This window comes from Macrotis lagotis, chromosome X, assembly GCF_037893015.1.
Source record: "Macrotis lagotis isolate mMagLag1 chromosome X, bilby.v1.9.chrom.fasta, whole genome shotgun sequence".
Taxonomy (NCBI): Eukaryota; Metazoa; Chordata; class Mammalia; order Peramelemorphia; family Peramelidae; genus Macrotis; species Macrotis lagotis.
Genome location: NC_133666.1, coordinates 555,106,018 through 555,132,822, shown reverse-complemented (window position 1 = coordinate 555,132,822; position 26,805 = coordinate 555,106,018). Strand labels below are relative to the sequence as shown.

At 37.7% G+C, this 26,805-nt stretch overlaps 1 protein-coding gene across 3 annotated transcripts in view; it reads right to left on the bottom strand.

Annotated features, from left to right (window-relative positions):
• SPAG1 (sperm associated antigen 1) overlaps positions 1 to 26,615 on the bottom strand; it is a 92,722-nt gene extending 66,107 nt beyond the window's left edge. For 2 of the 3 annotated variants that reach the window (XM_074200620.1, XM_074200621.1), the window contains exons 1-7: positions 26,437 to 26,615; positions 24,324 to 24,406; positions 18,559 to 18,697; positions 14,828 to 14,987; positions 9,694 to 9,813; positions 2,410 to 2,477; positions 263 to 372 (exon numbers count right to left, since the gene is read on the bottom strand). In XM_074200620.1, coding sequence (XP_074056721.1) covers positions 263 to 372; positions 2,410 to 2,477; positions 9,694 to 9,813; positions 14,828 to 14,987; positions 18,559 to 18,695 — 595 coding nt within the window. In that variant the 5' untranslated portion in view covers positions 18,696 to 18,697; positions 24,324 to 24,406; positions 26,437 to 26,615. The remainder of the gene's footprint in view (positions 1 to 262; positions 373 to 2,409; positions 2,478 to 9,693; positions 9,814 to 14,827; positions 14,988 to 18,558; positions 18,698 to 24,323; positions 24,407 to 26,436) is intronic. The other variant, XM_074200622.1, reaches the window with a different exon arrangement.
• Positions 26,616 to 26,805: the final 190 nt, after the last annotated feature.

The following is a 26,805-nucleotide window of genomic DNA, read 5'->3' as shown; positions in this document are numbered from 1 at the left end:
TGAGAACACTAGATTTATTTGAAGTTATAAAAACCCTAAATAATAAATCATTATTTTAATGGTAAGTGCCAGTGACAAGAGAGAATTTGATTGGGGTGAAGAAGTAGCTTTGGGGGGAGGGAATTCCCAAACCTTCCAAACAATTTTTAAAATTGTATTTTTGGACACTTAAAAGACATCTTCCAGCTTATTATCAAAGATCAACAAAATATGACAGAAATTTCAAAACTTACTAAATTAAATTCTGCTATGTTGCAATTACCTATTGTACCAATATTCTTCTCAATTTTAAGTGAATGTGACCTGATATTTAATGTTGTATTTTCTTTATAGTCTTCATCGATCTTTGAACATTCTTTTTCCACATCAAATCTTAAATGAAAGAAAAAATGAAATGATTTTTATAAATGGAACATATGAAAGACTTCAAAACAACAAAGACAAATTGAATTTTTGCTGATGTTTCCTGAGAACCTATTCAAACAACAAATAGATATTTAAATATGACACTAAACCAAATAATTGTGATCTTTATCTGTTGGTTTAGTGGGTATTTGACACTTCCTCCCCTATGCCTTTGCAGAGGGAGGGACTAATCTCATTTTTCTTTGTATTTAGCAGAGTGTGTGTCTGCCTGGTACAGTATGGATACTTAATGACTGATCTTTTCTGAACCTTAGTTTAATATCTTTGTTATATACTTCAGATTTCTATTTTTAGAGACACTAAAAGAGTTTAAGCAAGTGACTTGCCCAGGGTCAAACAGCTTATAAGTTTCAGAGCCAGAATCTGAACCTAGAATTCTCTCACCTTCAAGTCCAATATTCTTTTCACAGTAACATTCTCAATATAGGCTTAGGTTACAAATTATCCTTGCTATAGTCTTAACAAATTTGCAATCTAATGGATACACCTTAAATACAAATCAAAACCTAAACCATATTTGGCCTTATAAATTAAAATCAAGAGATACCTTTCAAATATCAGGCACTGTGCCTTGTTGGATAGGAAATACAGCATTGTTTGGTCTTATGGCAGTTAACACTTACTAGATGTGACCCTGGGCAAGTTACTTAATCATGTTTCCTCATATGTAAAATGAGCTGGAGAAGGATATGGCAAATCCTCTAAGATCTCTGCCAAGAAAACCCCAAATGGAGTCATGAAGAATCAGACATGACTAAATGACTGAACAAAATGGTACTAGGGGATCAGGAGGTAGTAAGGGCTATAATAATTTGATATAAGAATAAAAATATATAATGTAGTAATGATAATACGATGATGATGGTGGTGATGATGATGATGATGATGATAGCACCTAACAAAAAGTACTTACTATGGGTTGGTCTTATACTTAATACTTTACAAAATATTATTCTTTGATTCGTACAACAACAACCCTGGCAGGAGAAGGTGTTATTATTATTATTATCCTCATTCTATTGATGAGGGTATTGAAACAGAGATAAGAAACTGAGCTTGGATTTGGGTTCAGGTCTTCCTGACTCCAGACTGAGCTGCCTGGTGGGGCAAGTTCCAAACAAAGAACTGCTTTGGTCAAGGCAGGCTGGGACTTCTAATAGCTCATGGTCTCAAAGCGATACCTAAGAGAACTGAAAAGCTGAGTGACTTACTCAGGGCCACAAACTGGTATGGATTAGAGGTAGGACTGGAGGAGGACACAATTTATTGAAGATTTATATCTAAAATACAATCGACAGAATAAACTGCAACAAGAATTAGCCATATAGACTCCACATTGCCAGTGTTATTTGCTTTTATATTAAATGCAGTCTGGTACATGTAACAAAAACAGTTCTTGTAACCCAGAAGCAGGCAGAGATCCAAGTTCAAAGCCTAGGTGTTCCTAAACATCAGGTTTCTCTGAGACTCAGTTCTTTCACCTGTATAAATGTAATTGCACTATATACCATGGTCTCACAAAGTTATGGATCAAATGGTATGGTGGATGTCAATCACCTTGTAAAACTTTATAAAACTTCAGCTGCCATCACTATGATTATTAAGAACCTTGGACATAAACTAAAGCTACCTGCCCTCCCTTCTGACTAGCGAGTAGAGAACCAAACTCCTGCCAATGCCTTCCTTTATAGAGGGCAGACACTGGACTCTCCACTTTCCTAAATTTGCACTTGCTGCTGTCTGGTTTCTACACCACAGAACAAGATGCCCCTGGCCTGGTACTTTCTGGTCTTCCCCCTCTCTTCCTGCATCCTTTTGTGCGTTGTTTCCCTTCACTGAGGGCAGATGTTATTTATATAAATGTTGATTGGATTGGATGAGATATTTAAGAAAACTAGAATTTTATAGGAATTCATTACTAAAATTTTTAAAAACAAATACATACTACTAAGAAAATAAGTATTATAATAAGAATATACTTACTTATCCCACTCTGCATAATCTCTTGGGATTCTCTTCTTTTGGGAGGATCTTGATTTATTATCTTTATCCTAAAGGAAAATAAAGCCATGTTTTAGAAATTTTTATTTTTTCTTAGGGTCTTATTATGTTTAAGATATGAGGGGGTCTTGGGTTAAAGTAAATCTCTAAAAGCAGGCTTTGGAGAATAGAACTGTTGAGAAGTATTATAGATAGCTCACAGGTCTGCTAACTCATTCCCTCCATGTTCTTTGGTTACTGAAGGAATCTAATAGTTGGGCAACACCTTAGGTAAAGCCCACAAACTTCACTTTGTTGCAGCAGCAAGGGGACAGGATTTGATTCTTGGAACCAAAAAACTGATGCTGGGTTGGGAAGCAAGGAAAACTGTCAAAATGTTGGGTTAGGTAAAATCAATTCAACTGCCTCCCTATGTTGTATTAGCATATGTGATCTCTGGGAGAAAGATCAGGTGCTAATCCATTTTGGCATTCATCAAAGTAATACCAGGGATCACCACATTTAAACAAACAAACCAAAAAAAAAAAATCTTTTGTTCAGCTTGGCTGGAAGTTTCCAGGGATAACTAGGTGGCACAGGGCACAGCTAGGTGACCTTGGGCAAGTCACTCTTAACCTCACTGCCTTAAATAAAAAAAATTTTTTTAAAAAAGAACTTGTGGGGGGGTAGCAAGATTAGGGGAAAAATTGTAAAATTCAAAAGTAATTAATTAAAAAAAAAGGAACTGAGTTTTCAGATTTTTGCCTCCCCAGGATATGTAGCAGTCTGGGATTTGCATGGCAGATTGATATTTGATATTAATTTGTGTTACTAGTTGCTTAAACGCTTTTTTTTTGGCAAGGCAATGGGGTTAAGTGACTTGCCCAAGATCATACAGCTAGGCAATTATTAAGTGTCTGAGTCCAGATTTGAACTCAGGTACTCCTGATTCCAGGGCCAGTGCTCTATCCACTGTGCTACCTAGCCACTCCTGTCTAAACACTTTTTTATAAAATAATGTCAAGTAAAAGTCAGTCAATGAGACAAAGTTTAAGGCAAGGAAAAAGGAGTAGCTAAATAGGAGCCCAAACTAAGTGGATTGATTGGTAGATGCAATAACACTCATAGGCAGCCACAGAAGCTGGCACCACTCACACAGGAGTGATTGACAACCAACTGCTCTATAAACCTGAGGGAGGAACAGAGATATTGATTGGCTGATGCTCACAGCATCCTCTAGTGTTCAGCGGTACTCATTACATGAAAAAATAAAACTATAATAAATAGTACTATAAATAACCATTTTCAAGTTAAAATTTGCTAGGGATATTTAAGGATGTTGACAATATTTACTTTGTTATCTCTAATGGGGTAGAGTTTCCTCTGCCCTATAATAGATACGCTCTATTAGTTCACAATTGCAACACAGCAGAACTCATTACTAAGATACCCTAATCTAAATGCAGGAATATGTGTGAGGTAAGAATGAATAGAGCTCCTACTTTGAACAGGGACATCAGCTGCAAAAGAATAAGGGGTAGGGGCAGCTAGGTGGCATAGTGGATAAAGCACCGGCTTTGGAGTCAGGAGTACCTGGGTTCAAATCCGGTCTCAGACACTTAATAATTACCTAGCTGTGTGGCCTTGGGCAAGCCAGTTAACCCCATTTGCCTTGCAAAAACCTAAAACAAACAAACAAAAAAGAATAAGGGGTAAGAGGAATGAACTTGAAAGAAGAGCAGGGGAGGAGGGAGAGGGAGGGAGGGGAAGAGGGGAGGGAGAGAGGGAGGGAGGGAGACAGACAGACAGACAGAAACAGACCGAGTAACAGACAGGGTCGGGGAGGGAGAGGAGGAGAGAGGGAAAAAGAGGGAAAGAGAAAACAGGAAAACCCAGAACTGAGCATGGGCTCCTGGGAGAAATAACACAGGCCGGGTTGATCCACATCTGATTTCCACATGTTGTCTACCCTGCCTCATTTCTCTAGAATTGGAAGACTGAGGCAGGCCAGGTGTAAAGGAAAAAAAAATGGAAGAGAGCCAGATTGCGGATTACTGGATATAGATTTAAAAACCCCAGCATTCTTCTGTGCAGTTATGTTTCAACAGCATTGTCCCCTTATATTGTCAGTTTCCTATTACAAAGAAAATCCTATGGGCCAGCAAATCCTTGTCTGATGAGATACATGACAGTGGTTATTAAGAATAGAGATTAGGGGAATCTGTTTTGAAAATAAGATGAACCACCTGGCTACTGACCCTTTACAGGTGATTTGTGGGCAAAGAAGGTATGTGGTATCATGCCCTGGGGTGAGTTCAAGATTTCATAAATAGGAGGGGCTGTAAGTAGAAAGATATCATATTATGTACATAGTGTTCAAGACTTCACTGAGGTAATGCAACACAAGCAGGACCAGTCTCCTGTATCTACTCATGTTCTATGAGATAAGGGTTACTATCACACTCTTCCTAGGTGCCCTATGCTTGTCACACACATGTTTGATCCACTATTGTTTCAGAAATCAGATGCAGGCAGACCTTGCCAAACTAATTTCCTCTCACATGGTACAAGAAGTACAGTGTTTTTCCTCTTCTGGCATCCTTCTTCCAGAGTTCAAAAAGATGTCACTAAACCTATGAACTATGGGTCAGATCTATCTGCTTCTAGAGTTTATTTCCATAACAATGTCTGGGCAGAAAGTTCCCTCCAAAAATGTAAACGGAGACTCATCTATGCTGCATATTCTAGGCACCTCTTGCCTATGTTCTCTCATAAATTTGTCATGGGAGACTGAAGGGTGAAGGGTAAAGTTGAGATCTTTCCTTCATGGTCCAAGGAGAAGGAACTTCCTGAGATCACTGAACTGAAGTATGATTCATCAAGGCATGTTCTGGGGCAGGGAGTGCTGAGGAACATTCCTAGGGGTCCACACCTGGGGCCTTGACCTGTCCCTGGGTGTTTACCTCAAGACACCTAGAGAAAGTGATTATACTCAGGATCTGAGGGTGTTTTGGCCACTGAGTTCAGCCTCCTGTGCCATTTTTGTGTGAACACTATAAAGGTCTTATTGGGAAAGTGGACTGTGGAAGTCAATCCCTAAGGAAAGAATACTCTGCCAATGGGACTTTCCCAGTCATGACCCTGGAGGCTGCGTTGTGACTTGACTTCCCCAGCCAGCCAGATTTCCATCTTGGAGCTTCCTTGGTTGGGTAATTTTTCTTTATCTCTTGCCTTTCCTTTCCTTTCTCTATGCTGATGTTTTCCTTCATATATATATATATATAATATATATGCATGTAACTATGTATCTCTTAGGTTATAAGTATATTAATCATTAAATTCTCATGTAAAGACTTAAGACAGAGTATGTCTTTGTGGGGACAGATCTGAGCCTGCACAATCTGTAACCCTTTCTGTTACAGAAGTACACTCAATATGCTGGAATCTTTCTTTTTCATGCCAAAGTGGTGAACTTTGGCTATTTACTTGTGATCCCCTGGTCTCACCACATAATTGATTCATTGGCTTATTTTTAGCTCCCTATCACTACATATATATACATATATATATATGTATATATATATATATATATATATATACACACATACATACACATACATACACACACACATATATTAATTAATTATATAATACTAATTGGGTTTGTAGTATCTTGCAGCCTGCTCACAACCAGTGCTGGAATTCATACCAGTTCAGCAGAACTGATACTTTCTTTTAGATTGATTTTGGTGAACTGGTTGTTAAAATGGTATTTGTAATCAGGGTTCTCTCTAAGGTGGGTACCTGGGCAGTCATCCAAAGCGGGAATCATAAATTTACATTCCTTGACTCTTTTTTAACATTCATCTGTACAATAGCATTTTCTAAGTGCCCATAGTAATGTGCATTCCATCCATAGGTAAAAAAAAAAAATTGATGGAACTCTGCTTGGAATATTTATTTATTCAATTCTTAAAACTCATATTTTTGATGAAATACTACATTTTAATTCCCTTGTTTTTGTTACTTCAATAAACACAAAAAGTGCTAAACAACCAACTTTCATTTGTTTCCTCTTTGTGTTATGCCCACAATTCCCCTGAGATATGAGTGCACTAGTATTCCCTGAATGGTGAAACTAATAGGAAGCTGGGATACAATGAATCAAAAGATATATGGATTTCAAGGATTATGTTATCATCCATTTTGGAAGCCATGGAAGTAGAAGAAAAAAGGAGAATAGGTAGAATGAGTTTTGGTTCAGCATATATTCCAACATTGACTGCTGTTGTCACATGGCTGCTTTCCACTTCATAAGGATACATTCGCTTACTGAAGTATCTAGTTTTGTGTACTTCTCTTTTTGTTCTTATTTGAATATTAGATGCATAAAACATTAAAATATCTTTCAGCATAACTTTTTGTATACTTAAAATTGTCATTAGGACAGACAACCAATTGCTAATTTATTTGAATCCCACCACTGCTCACAACACTACATTCCTACAAAGAGACTTACCACATAAAGTGTTTAAATGTTTGATTGATTGCTATACCTCAAGGAATCCAAACCAAAATTTCATAGCTAATATTTGATTGATTGCTTTACCTCACAGAGTCCAAAGATAATAAAACCCCACATAAACCAAAGTTTCACAGCAGAATGTTTTTGCAAACAAATGTCTAGTAACAAAGTAGGTAATCATTAATTGGGAAGTGGCTAGACAAATTACTGTATATAATTTACATATAAAATGAATTTACATATAAAAAGTTCAAGGCAATAGAAGAATAATTAGATAAGACAAGGAACTTATCCTCAGGTCATTGATTGCTTCTGTACCTTTTTCCAGCAAGTTCTTTCCATGGATAAGCCATAAAGAATTAGATTGTTATTTTTTTTATTTGTTTTGTAAGAGGAACATTCAGAGTTGTTTGTGATTACTAGGTCAATGACCATGATCTATCTCAAGGCCTAATCTATATAAATATGAATTTTGGAAGCATAATGGATAATTGCTATAAACCCAGGGTGAAGTTTCTGACTTAGGGAACCAACCCTGTACCAGGAAGAGTGGACAAACTATTAAAGACTAAGGGTATGACCAATACTACTTTTTGCTTCTGCCCAAAAGATGGAAGACATCAGAGCTGAGATTCTGAGAAGACAGAAACACAGATATTTCTGCTGGCCCTAGAGTTCTTGTTCTTTTTGAAAAGCAGCTAGGTGGCATGGTCCATAGAAAGCTGGGCTTGGAGTCAAATGCTGACTTGCCCAAGTAAGCAAGTCATTTAACTTCATTAGGCAAATTAAGTAACTTGTCTGCCTCAGTTTCCTCAAATGTAAAATGGGGATAATACTAGCATCCAAATCACAATGTTTCTGTTACTACCCTCCTTTTTCTAAAGGTCAGAGCAGTCATGTCAACACAGTCAGGCAATGGAAGATGGTGCAATCAGTGAAAGGACATCAGTGGTCCTGTAGCATCCATCTTTCTTGCATGGACCTTGACTCTACATATTCCTTTCCATTTGTGAACTCTGTGTCCATTCTTACCACTGACACTCTCCTATCTGAGGGAGATGTTTTGTTGCTACTGTTCTTACTAGGCTGTGTCAGTAAATACCCTTTACCTTAAATTAATCATGTCCTCTGGCCCACCAGAGTTATGATGAACATTCTCATGGGGGCCTGTAAAGCACAATCAGAAGGATCTCAGACTCTGATCAGCCATCTTCTTTTGCCTTTCTCTGTCTTCCCAGCAACTGTCTGACATATTTAGATGCAAATGTTTACCAACCAACCCATATAACCTTTGAGTATAAATTGGGGAGGCAAGGGGCAACCCGAGGAGGTCCTCTAAATTTTTTTTTGGTTATTGTAAGGCAATGGAGTTAAGTGACTTGCCCAAGGTCACATAGCTAGGTAATTATTAAATATGTGAGGCCAGATTAGAACTCAGGTCCTACTGACTCCAGGGTTGGTGCTCTATTTGCTTCACCACCTAGTTGTCCTGAGCTACTCCAAATTTAACAGAATGTTCTTGGCTCCATGAGAAAGGAGAAAAACTGAGAATTCCATGTGAAACAAATCAGTTACACCTATTACATTGGTTGGCTTTGCTAAAACTGTTTTTCCTCAGTTAGGAGGGAGTTGGGCTTAAAGATAAGGGGAGAGGATGATGAAGGAAATGACTGTGATATAAAAATAAAAGACATTAATCAAACTTCTCATTACCTTTTTTAGAAACCCTAAGAGAAAAGACAAGAGGTTTAAAAATAATGAACAGTGTTGATGGGAATGGAATACAGGATAGTTAAATAGGCTAGGGATATATAGATGATTATCTCAAAATTGAGGTGGGTTAGATATAGGGCCCAAAAAGGAAAAACTCCCAAAGCTCCAAAAGAAGGTGCTTAATTCAGGACAGAATATGAAAATGACAGAGGGTCAAGGAGTCAAGGTCTAGAAGAAGTCTCCAGGCCTCTGCCTCATAGAAGACCTCTTCCTTTAAATGCAGCTCCAGTACCATCTTGTGCATGACATCTTTCCTGATTCCCCTCTCCCCCTTCATTTTGAACTAGTTTATGTATTTACACATATACACGTACATAAACATATAAATGCAAGCTCCATATATTAACATCTGAATTTGCTGTCTCCTGCATTAGAAAGTGAATTCCTTAAGAGTAAGGATTACTCTGCTTGGAATATTGTATTTGCCTCCCTAGAGGCTACCTAGCATTGGTGGCTAATTGACTGAAATAATTTGAGGACAAGGACTGTTTCATTTTCATGTTCATATACCTAGAACCCCAGAGATCTTTGCATACAGTAGGCACTTTAATAAGATTTTTTTGAACTGAATGGTAATAGAAAATGCCTTAGAAGAGATTATTTAATGTTGTAAATCTCCTCCAAACCAAATAACAGGAGATTGTATCTATAACTTCCCTCAACTATGTGTAATTTGTATCATCACCCCCCACACACATGCACATTCCCTGAGGATACCTGCACACTTAACACTGGTTTGTGGAAGGTGGAAGAAGTACTACACAAGAGAAGAAAAAGTACCAAAAACTATGATCTTAAGGGTTTCATTTATAAAGGAGAAACTTTCCCCTTTCACTTCTGTGACAGAATGGCAAGTGGAAGACGATAAAAGGAAATGGATAACTGAAAAAGTTACCCAAGAGTACCCTGAAAAAGTACCCTTAGCATCTTCCTATCCCCGCCTCCCCAAGAAGCTCTAGTCAAAACTATTTAAAAAGACATCCAAATACCTGAAGGGGGTTATTTGTACCACGAACTGGAGGCAAGTGCACTTCTTGAAATTCTTGAAAAGTGTCCAGTTCATGAAAATGCATCTTAGAGTCTTCTTTTTTTATTTCTGATACCCAACTCTAAAACAGAAAAAAGAAACAATTACAGGAAAACAGAACTTAAAATATTCAACCAACTGGGCTAAAATAATAAATAATGAACTCAATTATTCAAGGATTAACAATCATTTGCCTTACATCAATAGAAAGTAGTAGCAGAACTAGTAAACTACAGTAGTAAACGATCATTATTCTTTACTAACAAATTAAAACTAAAGAGAAATAAAAAAAACATTTATAATGATAACAAAAAATTAAATATGTGGGATTTAACTGACCTAGATGAAAGTGTGGCCTTGTAGTTAATGTGTAGATACAAGTAATAGAAAGGAAATTCAGTATTCATGAATGCATTTATTGAATAAAGGCTAATGACACAGTGCTTAGCATGGTGCTTATAAGGCACATCGTAGATGCTAAATAAATGATTATTGACTTCAAATGACAATAATCTCTAAAATGATGCAAAATATTAATCAAAATATCAATGATAGTAATGAGATTCTTTAGAGATATAAAACTGGATAAAAACAAAAATATATGTGGAAAATCAATGAGGCAAGAATATCATGAATTAATAGGGGAGAGGTACTGAAGAAGGCAGATTTACCTTCAAGGCCTTTTAAAATATATTACTATATATTATGCTATATTATTAAATATATCATAAAATAGTTATGATCAATTGTACCTGGGAGGGAAGAAGAACATGAATCTGACTATGACCCACGATTTTGTAGATATAAGAATTCAGACTAATTACCTACAGTTTAAATAATAGAGTGTTCCTTGAGTCTCAGAGAGGATCAATGACTTGGTCATGACAGTTACAGCTAGAAAATGTCAAAGGCAACCTGTAATCCTAAACTTCCTGACTCCAAGTTCAGGAATTCTATTCATTATATGACATTGCTTCTGAGAACAGAATATATTTATCACCCAACACCCCCCCATATATATATAAAATAGTAGTGCTTGAAAAACTGTTGAAAATAAAACTTGAGAGAGGATTTATTAACAAATGTTAGGAAAACTGAATTGCCACATGGTTTTTAAAAAACTCAATCTTATCCCCTACTGTATTTCATAATAAATTCCGGCTGGATCATAAACGCATTTTTTTTAGGAAAAACTATTAAAAAGTTAGAAAAAAAAGTGGAACAATATATTTAGCTCAATTGTATTCTACTAAATAAATAGAAGGGTTCAGTTTCACAAAAATAAAACTTTGCATCAGCATCATAACAACAACAGAAACTAATCAAGATAAAAAGAAAAATAAGGTGTTGGAAAATAAATTGGGAACACAGCAGTATGAAAGCATTCATTTAAATGGAATCAAATCTATCCTCCAAAACTGACTTTCCTGGCTTGGTACAGTGGAAAGAATGCTCCCTCTCTCAAGAGTCAAGATAGCTGCATTCAAATCTTCTGGCTGTATGACCATAAATGAATTCACATGATTTATCTCTTTAAGATTCAGTTACCCACTTCTAATATGGGCATGGAGTTACTGATGTTCAAGTCTTAAGGGGTTACAGAAAGATTATGTTTATCTCAAGTTCCAATCTAGAAAGTGGGAGATCTAATGAGATAGCCTAGTCATCTAAGTTGGAGGAGTGTTCACATCTAGTGAATAGAAACATTGTTCTTTGGGGATAACCATTAATTCTTTTCAGCTACCTAGCTGATTTCACTGTTAAGAATCAACAAAAAAAATGTCATTACACATCTTACTAGCCTAAACACTTTACCCACATTATAAATGATGAGACCATCAACTTTTTGATAAAATTAAATTAAACCTGAAAGTCCTGTACTCTACAGTTTTTCATCTTTGCCACCAGTTGAAAAAAAAAAAAAAGACCTTTTTTCTTGAAAAAAAAAGACCTTTTTTCATAATAAAGACAGGGGTAGATCAAGAACAAAACAATGACCAATTAGAATGCAACAAATTAAAGAGAGCAACTTGATACACTCTTCCATTATCCACAACAAGTTCTTCCAATCAGCTACATTTTTACTTTCTGTAGCTACCACTTCATTCTTATCTTCCTAATCACATCATTTTTTACAAAGAGTTTCGAAAAGGGTAGAGTCATATAAAGCAGGATTCAATAACATAAAGGCTTTATTCTGTCTGGCATGTGATGTCTATTGAACATATGTGCCAAATTTGGGCTCAGCAGAGAAAGCATGTATACCAGAGTTCATTATAACTTGTAACCTGAAATCTAAGATTCACTACTACTTCCCCCCAAATCAAGACTGAGAGTGGTATAGGATTATCTAGATTATAGGATTGGAATAGACTTAAATTTTAATTAGTACAGCCCTCTACTATTTTAGTGAAGAGAAAACAGACTAAGTGAGATCAAAATGAACTGTCAAAAATCATACAGAATTCAAAACTTGATCCAAATGGCCATTATGAGAATTTGTTTTGCAATGTACACATGTTCAAAGGTTTTGATTTATTTTTTCCTCAAAGGGAGGTGATGGGGAGGAGAAAATGATAAATGCTTGATGATTAAAAAAATATATTAATGAAAAAAATCCTGGTCCAAGTTCTTCCTTTCACTTCCTGAGCAAAAGATTTTTTACTGTAGAAGCTATTGATTTCCAGTCAGAGCCAGGGCATATCAAAATACTGAATACATGAAACTAAATGGTTTTGCCATCCACTCAATAGCTACTACAAGACATCTGCTACTGCTGTGCTTTCCAATACCAATTTAGCCAGGATCACACTCTGACAGAGGTAAACTCCTCCCTCCCTTTCTTGATGAGCCTGGGTTTACTTTGCCGTAGAGTTTGCCCTAACTGTTGCCCTAAACCCTTGTACTTACTACCCAGGTATGGCAGAAGCTGTCAACAAATAGGTAAACCTTACCATTTGAAAAGACTATTCAATAATATTGAGTGGAATATTCCCTCTTAAGAGTTAACATTCCTAGTGAAGTCCTCTCAGGGTTAAAAATCATTAAAACAAGGACAGACTATTACCTTCAGACTATTCTTAGAAGAGGGAGAAAGGTCTTGCATTCTCAGTCAGATACCCTCCCTATTCTACTAGGGAGTCAAACAGTGGACTATTTCCAGAAAGACCTTGCATTGATTCTGTTAGGGAGGGAAATAGTGAAATACTTCCAAAGAAGAGACCTTGAAGTCTTAGTTAGCCCCGTATTTGATAATCGACTGTGAGAACAGTAGCCTGCCTTCTCTTGTTTGATAAGTACTAAACTAAAGAGATAGTAGAGTTCCTTAGAAGACACTGCATACTCAGACATTAATTGATTTAACAGAAGGTCATTAGAAATCATCTTCTGATACCCTTGCCATCTGGATGGTGAGGTAATATTTTATGAAAACCTTTTATTCTTCTCTTTGTTGCTCAGTAGATTTTTTGCATAAAGATTGTAACTCTGAACCAATCAGGTTGGAAGAGAGGGGGCCAGGGAGGGGGGAATCGTGCTAGGCCATATAATCTTGCTTGACTGTCACCTCGGGGCAGCTCCTTGATCTTCACTACCTTTGTGAGACTTGGAGCATGCCCTTTTCTCGAGAAAAGCCAAAATAAACTTTCCTTTTTGCTCAAAGGAGTCTCTATTTTTTTAAAGTGGTTTCTTATTCCACACAATATCATGTCTTTTTTCAGAATGACTATAAGAACTCAGCTCCACAAAAATCCATCAAAGGGACTTGGCAGAAGATGAGTTCCTGATCTTGAAACCTGACCAATCAGAGGCTGACTGAACTTCCAGGGACAGACAGTTTCAGGTGGATATACCAGAGTTTCAGCTAAGGAACTTCAGGGACCTCTAATCTAAATACAAGAACTCTTCCCCCTCAACTTCTTACAATATTGTACTAAAAGTGTTCAATTTTAATTGTAAGATCTAATGCTTTTGAGTGATATGTGAGTAATATCCCTGTTGCACAATTACATAAACTATGCTTCCTATATTGTTTGTATGGTGTTTGTATTTGTGTGTGTATATAGACAGACACAGAAAGAGAAAGAGATAGAAAACCTAAATTTGGGGGATCAAAGATGACTCATTATTTTTTTTTAATTATCAGAAAGCTAAATAAGAATTAACAAACTGAAACACAAGAAACAGAGGAATTCCCAAAGAGGACAAACATTCAGGGAGTTGTCTCACATTGTATGGGCAGCTAAGTGCTACATTGGAGAGAGTGCCTAGACTAAATCAAGAAGACTCATCTTCCTGAGTTCAAATCTGGCCTCAAAACACTTACTAGTTATGTGACCCTGGGCTAGTCACTTAACCCTCTTTGCCTCTGTTCCTTCATATGTAAAATGAGCTAGAAAAGAAAATGGCAAACCACTCCAGTATCTTTACCAAGAAAACCTCAAATGGAGTCAAGAAAGGTAGGATAATGTGATCTTATTATGTATATCACTGAGAGTGAGTGATGGATCATCATTCACCATACGTTGTTCATCTGATAATGAACTTAAGTCCTATTTTAGATGGTATTCAGTTGCATCAAATATCACCATGACACTGGTAAATATAAGAAAGGATGTTGATAATTTTGTAGACTCAAAAACTAGTCAAACATTTTACATACAATTTATCAAAAACTGATGTTATGGGACAGTTAGGTGGTGTAGAAATTCAGACTAATTGCCTGCAGTTTAAATAATAGAGTGTTCCTTGAGTCTCAGAGAGGATCAATGTGGCATTACAGTTATAGCTAGAAAATGTCAAAGGCAACCTGTAATCCTAAACTTCCTGCCTCCAAGTTCAGGAATTCTATTCATTATATGACATTGCTTCTGAGAAAAGAATGTATTTATCACCCCAACCCCCCCCCCCAATATATACAAAATAGTAGTGTATGAAAAACTGTGGAAAATAAAGTTCTGAAGTCAGGAGGACCTGAGTTCAAATCTGACCTCAGACACTTAATAATTGCCTAGCTGTGTGACCTTGGGGCAAGTCAATTAGCCCCAATCCCTTAAAGAAAAATAAAATTTAAAAAAAAACTGATGTTACACATATACCTTTATATCACCATCAATTTTTTCCCATTCTTCTCGTGTAAAACTAGAAGCTGTTGCTGCAGGCTTCTCTTTTCGCAAGACTCTACTTTCAGGACAAAGGTTTTGAATTCGTTTTTCACAACATTCTATAAGTTCGGGATAAAATCCTTCCTCACCAGACCTTAAAAGATACAGCAGTTACACATATGAAAAAGTGAATAGACAAGACTATGTATACCATGTCTACAGTGAGCATACAACTTAGATTTTCTTTAATGGTATTATTTTCAATAGGCTGGAAAGGGAAGAAAACTTTAGAGAGGCTTCATCAAAACATACATTTCCTTTTTATGGTTTAGAAAAATATGATCACTATAACAAACAATCTTCATTTCGTAAATTGCAAGATCTGCAGCTCATAGATGGAAATGCGAATACTAAACACAAACAGAGAAGAAGCTGGAACACCCATGTAGAATATAGAATCTATAATCAGTATTATCCAAGAAGAAATTGGAAAAAAAAAGAGGAAACACATAGAGGAATAGTAGCATATTTCTGCCTCAGTTAAACTAGGGCTACTGATCATTTTTTTTAAAGTTCATCTTTTCTGAGTACTATACAAAAAAGAATAAATATAAAACAAGTATATAACTTAATAATCTTAGAATATTTATAGATTTTCTTTTGAAGTATGCCTTATTCTAGGATCTGGGTTGGTGTGGTCTTCAAAAACAAAACAACTACTACTACTACTACTACTACTACTACTACTACTACTACTACTACTACTACTACTACTATTATTATTAAGTGGAGGGCAGATGAGAAAACTGTAGGAAAAAAGACTGAAATATTAAGTGTTATTCTAATGCAAGGAGATAGAGACCATGCCTGTGCTGGAAAGGAATACCTTTCTTTCCCCTTCACTAAAATGGAAAGGAGAGTTGAAATGTCAGGGAAGTGAGGAGGCTGAGGTGAGAGGGAGAATGTAAGGCTCTTTGAGCCTTACAATCAAGCAAGGGATAGAAGATGGAGAACATCTACACTGAGGAGCAGCAAATTTCCATCGGGCTATCTATGTTTTCTTTGCCTTCCAGATTTTAAAAATATACTGTGTCAACTGACAGAGATTAGTTTTTCTATATATTCTTAGATTCTGATGTACTTTAAGAATATATTCACTTTTTTATTTGGCATGTGTTGTATTTTTTTAACTTGTTTCAATAAAATATAGTTCATTGTATTGTTTTCCCTGGAGGGATTAAATGTAGAAAAAAAGGTGCCTATGAATGACTGGACAGATACACAGAAAGAGAAATGTATTCTCTGCCTAATTGCTGGGAATACTAGCTGGGAGCTGAATCCCCCCCCTCCAAAAAAAATAATACTGAGATACATTATAGCTCTCTAAAGGCAGTTAGTTTAGGTGGTGAAGTAAATGGAGTTCTGGGCCTGGAGAGTTATTTTCATGAATTGAGATCTGTTCTTAAACACTTAGAAGCTGTGTGATCCCGGGCTTTTTGCCTCAATTTCCTCCTCTATCAAATGAGTAGGAGAAGGAAATCGCAAACCACTCCAGTATCTTTGTCAAGAAAACCTCAATTTTCATCAAATGGGATTACAGAGATTGATAAAACTGATAAAAGACTAAACAACAAGCAAAAGCAAAGGCAGTAAGAATAAATTTGTTAGGCCTATCATGGATATAGGATAAAGTAGTTTTCTTGTGAACATAGGATGAGACAGTAGTTTTCTAGTGTGGGGAGTTTTAGTCAATTCAGAATCAGCATTGTCTGAGGCAGTGGCTGCAAGCAAATTTCTTTCCCATTGTTTCTTATGTAGTAGGTTTAAAGAACCCTGTATTTACTCACATACAAAAATGGAACCAAGGTACGGATTAGAAAGTCCCTGAGGGGAGGAGGCAATGACCATGAAGGCTAAAAAGATAAGGACTAGTTCTGATTCTCAACCAAACACCTGCTCTTATCCATTACAAGATTTCTTTAAATAACTGATTATCAAACTTTTTTAATTCCATTGAGCTCTCATTACTTATATCACATCAACAAAAATACATTTAAAGAATTAAAATAGTTACATTGTTGGGGGGGAGCTGTGAACTCATCCAACCTTTCTGGAGAGTAATTTGGAACTATGCCCAAAGGGCAACAAAAATGTGCATACCCTTTGATCCAGCAATACCACTACTGGGTCTATACCCTGAAGAGATGATGAAAAAGGGTAAAAGCATCACTTGTACAAAAATATTCATAGCAGCCCTGTTTGTGGTGGCAAAGAATTAGAAATCAAGTAAAAGTTCTTCAATTGGGGAATGGATTAGCAAACTGTGGTATATGTATGTCATGGAACACCATTGTTCTATTAGAAACCAGGAGGGATGGGAATTCAGGGAAGCCTGGAGGGATTTGCATGAACTGATACTGAGTGAGATGAGCAGAACCAGAAAAACATCATACACCCTAACAGCAACATGGGGGCAATGAACAACCTTGATGGACTCACTCCTTTCATCAGTTCAACAATCAGGGACAATTTTGGGCTGTCTGCAATGGAGAATAGCATCTGTATCCAGAGAAAGAACCGTGGAGTTTGAACAAAATCCAAGGACTATTTCCTTTAATTTAGGGGGAAAAAAAGTAATATCTTATTGTCTGATCTTGTTATCTCTTATACTTTATGTTTCTTCCTTAAGGATATGATTTCTCGCTCATCACACTCAATTTGGATCAAGGTACAACATGGCAACAATGTAAAGACTGACAAACTGCCTTATGTGGGGGGTGGGGGGATGGAAGTAAGATTAAGGGGAAATTGTAAAACTCAAAATAAAATCTTTAATGGGAAAAAATAAAATTAAAAAGAATTAAAATAGCTCCATGCTATCATTAAAACCTCATGCCATTCATTTCAGAAATGATCAGTTTCCAAACTAAAGATTATAACCTTAGGGGAAAAGATGTTATGGCAGAGAGAAAGAAATGGCAAGAAGAAACTCAAAGTGGGAAAAGGACAAAATGGTAATAGTGGATAGAACATGACAGTGCCAGTAATGCTGATCTAGTAGAAGGAAAAAACAGGTTTTTAGTTTCAGTCTCTATATCTCCCTCCTTCAGTCCCTTCAATCTCCCTAGAGAACCCCAAATAGGTATCTGTTACCAGTTTGAGAATGACTACTTTGTATCCATATACTCTTGCCTCTGGTCCTGGCCCCCCTCACTTCTAAAATAGCATATAGGTCATTTTCTAGCTTATTCCATCCAGTCTCCCTAAACTCCATCATAACCAGTTGACAAGTTAACCCTCTATGTTTTTTTCTTGGAATGACTGAGATAAAGGACCTTTTTTTTTGGGGGGGGGGGGGAATCTCCGCAAATAAATTGGCTAAATTTTCATAATGGTGAGCTACTGGGTTAAATATATATATATATGTATATACACACACCACTATTTTCACACGCCCTCAGAAAAATATAACAAGTTCAAGTTGGCCTGGCTCTAAAGGCGTTAATAGATCATGAAGACTTTCAACTATAGAGAGCTACATATACATAGTAAGATCACTGGTGAGTGTTAAGATGTGCATTAAAACAACCCAAACAATCAGAACAATTGAAAGTTTTATGTTAAGATTTTTTACATCCTAAATCACCATCATTTAAATGATAAACAAAGTAAAAAAATAATCAAATTAACTTACTATTAAGAATTGAAAATTGTTTAAAGTTTACCTGAGTACAACAAGAATCTTTTCTAAGTGCTTAACATCTGAACATTTTTCAATAAATTTGAAATCCAGGTGTTCAATGGGAATTTTAAATGTTTTTGTTGTTCCAAAACTCCAAAGTGAAGGTGCTTGATCAGTCATAGCTATAATAATTAACAATAGAGAAAAACTGTTATTCTCCTAAAAATAGATTGCACTCATATTGTATTTTACATTTTACATGCCATGTAAAGCTGAAAATCATTAGTGATGGAAGTCAAAAGACCTGGGGTTTTGTCATACCTTTGCTACTAACTAGCTATATGACCTAAGTCAAGGTCATATAGTCATTTGACTTCAAGTCAGAAGTCAAAGAATCTGGGTTTGAAACCCAGCTCTGATACTTAACAGTTATGTGATAGTAGGTAAGTCACTTTCCCTTCCCCAGCCTCAGTTTCTTCATCTGTAAAATTAGGGAATTGGGCTACATCTTCTAATTTCCCTCCCAGTTCTAAATCTGATCCTATGATCCTTCCAGCTCTTAATATTCTATTACACCATGAAATGCTTTGTTTATAACTCCAACTGAAGATCCAGGTGTAGATGTCTAGCAAACATTTTGAAATGTGGAGCTGGACCTCAGGAGAGAATTAAGGTTAAAGATACAGATTCTAGTATCATGCTCTTTGAAATAATAATAGGAGCCAATTCTTGATGACTGCCAAAGTAGACAGTGCTGAGAGAAAAGAAAAAAAATCATTAGGATCAAAACTTGGTGAAAGAGGTTCTAAAATAAGGGAGAAGATGGCTATATTGGTGAAGATAATAAGGTCATATTAGGCTAATTTCATTTTAGTTTTTGACAGGGTGACTTGTCTGGTATGCCAGAAAAATGTAGCAAGGGATGTGACAAGATAGACTCAAGATGACATTATTTGATATTCAGAGCCCAGCCCAAATAATTTATTCCTCTGCAAAATCTTAGACTTAGAAGAATCTCAGATGAAAACTAGCTCAATCCCAAAATTGAGAAGGAATTCTTCCCAATGTTTATTCTGCCATCTTTTGCACTATAGTCCTACCACAGAGACTGATTAGCACTTGCATGACCCATTCTACTTTTAAACTTCTCTAGCTGTTGAAGTTTACCTAAAATGGAGTCTTTTCTGTTTTCTCTGCAAATTTCATTCACTGCTACTACTTTTACCTTCTAAGAAGAATAAGGTTAAAACCCTCTTCCAAATGACAATACATAAAATACTAAAAAAACAACTCTCATGTTTCTCCTTTCTAGTTAAAATATACCCCAGTTCCTTCAATCATCATGTGAAAAGGTCTCTATCTCCCCCTGTCATTCTGGTTATCCACCTCTCCACCTTTCTTAAACCATAATCAAACTCAGACCTAGAGATGCAGTATAATTAGGGCAGAGAATAGAAGGATTTTCATCAGTAAACCCACTTCCTCATTTTGGTGGCACACTGGGCCCAAAGCCAGGGAGATTTGAGATCAAATCTGGTTTTAGGCACTTACTAGCCATGTGGCCCTGGGGCAAGGCACTTTAACCTTTGTTTGCCTCAGTTTCCCCAATTGCAAAATGGAGACAAAATAGCATAGAAATGAATAAAATATTTGTAAAAAGTACTTAGCACAGTAGATGAAACATTAATATGTTCACATTCTATAATTGCTTACTCCCTTTCCTCTCTCTCCTCTCTTCCCTTTTTAGACAATCCAGGATTACATCAACTCTTTTGGCTGCCTTGTCATGATGCACACTGAGATAACAATACATAAAAATGCCTAGGTTGTTTTCGGACCAATTGTGGTCTGTTTCTTCAATCTGGTATTTGTGAAGATGATCTAAAAAACCCCAACTTTATAATTATCATAATTAATTTTTAAAATTTTATTGGATATGCTGTTGAGGGGGCGGCTAGGTGGTCAGGGGTGGCTAGGTGGCACAGTGGATAGAGCACTGGCCTGGAGTCAAATCCAACCTCAAACATTTAATAATTACCTAGCTGTGTGGCCTTGGACAAGCCACTTAACCCCATTGCCTTGCAAAAACCTAAAAAAATAAAAAATAATAAAAATAGATATGCTGTTGAGATGTTTTCGTATTCTGATTTAGGCATCCAATCTGTCAGCTCTCCCTTACAGCTTCATGTTTTTTGATAAGTATACTATCTATACTTTCATTAAAGTTATCAATAAAAAAAGGTTGAAAAACATCTGCAAAGGACAGAGCTCTATGACATTCCACTGATGGATTGTTTCCAAGTGGGCATTAATCCATTATGCATCACTCTCTGGGTCTGGTCATTCAACCACTTATAAATTCCCTTAAGGGTAAGAGGATTCTGCACATCAATATAACATGAGGACTTTTTCCAATGCCTTGTTGAAATTTAAGTAGAATGTCTCAAACATTCCCAGCATTTCCCAGTCTGGCTAATAAAACTTGTCAAGAAAGGAAAAGAGGCTAATTTGATATGAATTCTATTTGAACAAAGTATGCTGGATTATGAGAATACTTATTTCAATTTCTAAGTACCCATAAACTATCTAGAATTTTTCTAAAAGTTGAAATCAAATTAATCTATGGATTTAAAAAATTCACTTTCTTTCCTTCTTTGAAAATTGGAAAAACAATTGCTTATCTTCAGTCCTGTGGCATTTTTCCCATTCTCCACTCATGAATTTTCAAAGCTCACTGATAACTGGATAGCAATCATATCCACAGATTCTTTCAGGATACAGGAATATGGTTGATCTAGGCCTGGTAAACTGGGTACACTGGAGGTGATTAAGTGGCTATCTCCATATTTTTGGGTTCCTGTTAAGCATTTGTGTTCTATAATAAATAGTCAGAGATTCATTATCCTTGTTGGGGGGAAGGGGGAGAATAGGAGAAAGCAAAATAAAATTTGTATGGTTCTACCAAAATCATAAGTAAGTCTATTTTCATCTGTGTTTTTTAATAAAATGGTTGGGGGTAGGGGTGGGGTGGGGGGAAGAATAAGGAACTGAGGAGGAAAAGAAAAGGACAGGCACCAATAGAAAGGGCAGAACAATCCAAGAGGTCTAACTGGGCTAAGCAAGTTGCCAGCCTCTCATAACAGAGGTGCCATGATATAAGAGCAAAGCTACTGGGGAAATGGGGCAGGATGGTTGGGCCATCTGTAGGTTTCTCTTTTACTCAATCCCTGTTCTCATAATAGAGGACTTTAGCATCCATATTTATACTCCCCTAAGCACCATCAAATTCCAATTTATCAGTTTAATCATCTCACAGAAACTACTCCTCTACTCCACCTCAGTCACATACATATTACCCTTGATCTTGCCACAAATGGACCATCTCCATGATCATGGACTCTTAAATTCCCTTTTTTTTTCCAATCTTTTCCTTTCTACCAACTACTTTCCTACTAACTAAAAACATACCCATGTCTCCCTCATCCTCAAAAAAAACCCCTCACTTTATCCATCCATCCCTGCTAGCTACTGTTCCATATCTCTTCTTCCTTTTTTGATTAAACTCCTTGAGAAGGTTGTATACAAAAGACATTTTCCTTTCTTCCCTCTTACTCCCTCCTTTAATTCTCCAGCTTCCAGTGACCTCAGCATTCAACTAAAATTGATCTCTCCAAAGTTGTTGGTGATCCTTTGTCAAACCCAATGGCCTTTTCTTAATTGTAATTCTTCTTGATGTCGCTGTAGCCTCTGACATGGCTAATTATCCTCTTTTTCCCTCTTTTGTTTTGGTTTTCAGAACTCTACTCTCCCCTAGTTCTCCTATCAATCAGATTGCCCCTTCTCAGTCTGGTTGGCTGGATTTTCAAAGGTCATGCTCACTAAGCATGGGTGGGCCATGTTCTGGGCCCTCTTCTATTTTCCTTCTCTACTACTTCACTTTTGATGTCATCAACATCTATGTATTCAATGATCATCTCTTTGTTGATGATTTTCAAATCTACTTCTCTAGTCCTAACCTCTTCTTTCTTTCTTGTCTCTCCAACTGTCTCCAAGACATCTTGGACTCTGTGTTCCTTAGACATCATATGATCAATGTATCTAAAACTGAACTCATCTTTTCCTCCCAAGACCTTTCTTCTTAACTTTTCTATTACTGTCCAAGATATCACCATCTTTCCAATCTTAGGCTTATAACCAAAGAGCCATCCTCTACACCTTGCTCTATCTCACTTTGTCCCCTTTAATATTCAATCTGTTCATAATTCTGTTGATTTTACCTTAGGAACATCTCTCAAATACAAACCTTTCTCTTTTCTGAGAGACAGTTCCATGGTACAGTGGATAATGTGCTTGGCCTAGTGTCAGAAAGACCCAAGTTCAAATCCAGCCTCAAGTCATTTACCATGTGAGAACCCTGAGCAAGTCAATTGATCTTTGTTTGCCTCAGTTTTTTCAACTGTAAAAGGGGATAATTATATCACCCACCTCACAGGATTGCTGTGAGAATCATAAGCGCTATACAAATGTTGACTCCCTCTGACATTGCCATCATGAGGTATAGGCCCTCGTCATCTCATACTTGGACTACTTCAACAGCTTACTAATTGGTATCCCTGCCCCAGGTTTCTTCCCCACTCCAATCCACCCTCCACTTAACTCACTACAGTGCAGATCTAATCATGTCACTCTCCTACTCAATAAATTGGCTTCCTATCACTTTTAGGATCAAACATAAAATTTATTTGGTGTTCAAATCCATTCATGGCCTAACCCCTTTCCCCTGCCCCTTCTCAATCTGCTTACCCTCTCCCCATTCACGTACTCTTCTGAGGCAAGGACACTTTATCATTCAACTTCAGACAATTTCTCTAGCTGTTCAATATCTAGAATGCCCTCCCTCCCTTCTCATCTCAGCCTCCTGGCTTCCTTTAAGTTCCAGCTAAAATCTCACCTTCTGTAGGAAGTATTTCCTTAAGCACTCTTAATTCTAGTGCCATTCCTCTGAAATGATCTCTAATTTTCCCTGTATTATCCTGAATATACATAATTTTTTTCATTTTTTTTTCCAATGTAAAACATTTATTAGACTGTGAGCTCTTTGAGATCAATGCCCAGAAGGAGGTTTTTCAGCTTTTCTCTTAATCCTTAAAGCTTAGCATTAATAAATGCTTCCTGACTGACTTTCAGGGGACAGACTATGTAGAATACATATTCCTCCTTAGAGGCCTCACAATGTCTACTTTAGAGTCTTGCTTTCAATCTTTGTAGTGTGGGCACTTATCCAGTAAATACATATTGAACAAATAAAAATAAATGCCTCTTTAAATGTGTAACATCATCGTGATAGTAAAGAATTTTTTCTGCTAATAATAGCTACATTCTATTTTTATGAAGGTAGAATATTTGTTTTCTTTCCATGTTATACTCCTTACTTTTTCCTGACTCATCAAGAGAAGTCTGAAGGTATGACTTTCAAGGAAGCCATTAATATATATATATATATATATATGTGTGTGTGTGTGTGTGTGTGTGTGTGTATATATATATATATATGCGCGCGTGTGTGTGTGTGCATGTGTTTAAAGTTAGTATATCTAAGCAAGTGTGCTTGGACTACTTTCTAGGATATAATGTTAATGTTAGTTATTACTCTTTAAGGCTTACTAGAATAAATTGAAGTTTTTATAAATTTAATTTTTCAAATGACAAGAGAACAGAACAGCAAGATATATTAATATTGCTGGCTCTTGAGAGCAATATTTTTTTAATGAAAAAAATTTGAAACACTGAATGTGAAGATGTACTTACCTACAGATAAGTTTAGCTTTTCTTCTGTTTTCTTTTATTCTCCTCCCCTCCCAAGATATAACCTCCTTGAAATCAGATACTTTCTTTAAAAAAAAAAAAAAAAGAAAAAGAAAAGGCATGAGAGGTGGAGTTTAAATGGTAAATTAGAGACTACGACCCAGCTCCTTCAAACAACTTTTTTTAAGTTTTAGGTTTTATTCAGTTATTTATTTATTTGCAAGGCAATGGGGTTAAGTGGTTTGCCCAAGGCCATACAGCTAGGTAATTAGTGTCTGAGGCTGCATTTGAACTTAAATACTCCTGACTCCAGGGCTGGTGCTCTATCCACTGCACCAGCTAGCTGCCCCCAAACAACATTAAAATAATGCCTCAAATCAAATTTTGGAGTGGTAGGCCAACAAAAGGTCAGGTGAGATATTTTTTCCAATCTAAGAAAAGTTAAGCCAGCAAGAGAGGTCTGGGGGACCAGTACCAGAAGCAAGTACTGGAAGCCTCAGGAACAGCTTTTGGAGCATTCAGTCCAGGGGGGGTTGAACAACTGATTAGAAACAGATGACAGAGAATTCTTTGCTGGAACAGGATACACCTGGCATTGATTGGCAAGTCTATTGTCCATACACAGTTCCGAGGAGTGCTTGTTGTGGGTCCCAAGGGAGCAGAGGCCCTGGTCACAGCTCCAAGATAAAGAGGACCTATATGTACAAAAATATTTACAGCATCTCTTTTTGAGGTGGCAGAGAATTGAAAATTGAGGGAATGTCCATCAATTGGGGAACAGTTAAACAAGTTGTGGCACATGATTGTGATGAAGTATTATTATACTATAAGGAATGACCGAGGGAATGGTTTCAGAAAAATTATGGCAAGAAAAAAATGCTGCACAGTAGGATCAACCAATTCCAAAGGCTTCATGGGGGGGGGGGGGGTGTTCTTTACCTCTGTAGAGAGAAATGAGGCACTCTAAATGCAAAATGAAGCATAATCTTCTCACTTTATTTTTCTTCCTTTTTTTTTGCAATATGGCTAACATGGAAAATCTGCTTTGCATGATTTCACATGAATTGATATATTGTTTGCCTCCTCAATGAATGGGGAAGAGATGAGAAGGAAGGAGAAAATTTAAAAAGAAAAAAATATTAAAAATAACTTTCAACCTTTTTATATTATGGGTCTAGCACCTAGCTTAATACCTTTAACACAGTAGGTAATTAATAAATAATTGGAAAGGAAAATTCAATCCTGAATGCACCTCTTATTTTATTACAGCCAAGTAAATAAATATGATCATTCAAAGGAGAGAGTACTAATTAATGCAGCAATCTTGAAAAACTGGAGCTAAGGATTCTAAGAGGCAGAAGTGAGAAGAGGATGTTTTCCAGGCAGGAGGAAGGCAGTCTGTGCAAAGCTGTAGATGTAGACACAAATCCTGGGAACTCCAAGTTGGACTTAGTTTGGGAGGGAATCAAAGGGTTTGAACCCCAGTCCAAGACAACAGACTAGAGATGATCTTTTGCACTTTGTCTTCTGTCGGACTCACTTTAGCTCCTTTTTTTTGAGGTTTCTGCAAGGCAATGGGTGAAGTGGCTCGCCCAAGGCCACACAGCCGGGTCATTACTGAGTGTCTGAGGCCGCACTTGAACTCGGGTCCTCCTGAGTCGGGGCAGGTGCACCCCCTAGGCGCCCCACTTTGGCTCCTTTCCAACTACCTGCTGTGCATTCCGGGGGGCGGCTCAGTGGGGGGCTTGGACCCCAGAACATGCCTCGGGCGGCTTGGGCAAAGTCCCCGCTCTCCACCAGAGCTTCCCATCCTCAAAATGGGCATAAAGCAACAAATAATTTTTAAAAAAAATTCTTAAAAGGGGCGGCTAGGTGGCGCAGTCAGGAGTACCTGGGTTCAAATCCGGCCTCAGACACTTAATAACGACCCCCCGTGTGGCCTTGGGCGAGCCACTTAACCCCATTGCTTCGCTAAAAATAATAAAAATCATTTTTCTAAAAATGGGCATCCGGCGGTGAGGATGAAATGCGATACATGGGAAGCGGCAAAGACCAACCGGAGGATGCCCTTCTCCAGGTCGTCCTTGCGAGTCCGACTTTAAGTGCGCCGCCTTACCCGCTCCGCGCTCTTCGGGCGCCGGCCCGGCCGCTCCCGGGGCTCCGCGCTGGGTCGGACGCGCCCCGCCGCTCGCGGGCCCTCGCACTCCAGCGTCCACCGGAAGGAGCCGCGTCCGCCTCTCCTAGCAACGGCCGCTGCGCGCGGCGCCGGCCCCGCCCCTCGGCCTCGCTCCCGCCTCCCCCGCCGGCGTCTGGGGCAGGAGCGTCCCGGGGGCGCGCCCGCAGGGGGCGGGGCCGGACGGCGCGGCGGCCGGGGAGGGCTGAGGCGCCCGGCGCAGGCGCCTCCGGCACCCAGCGAGCAGGAAGCGCCTTCCCCCCCCCCACCATCCAAGAGGCAGCTCCGCCGGGGGCCGGGGGCGGGGCGACG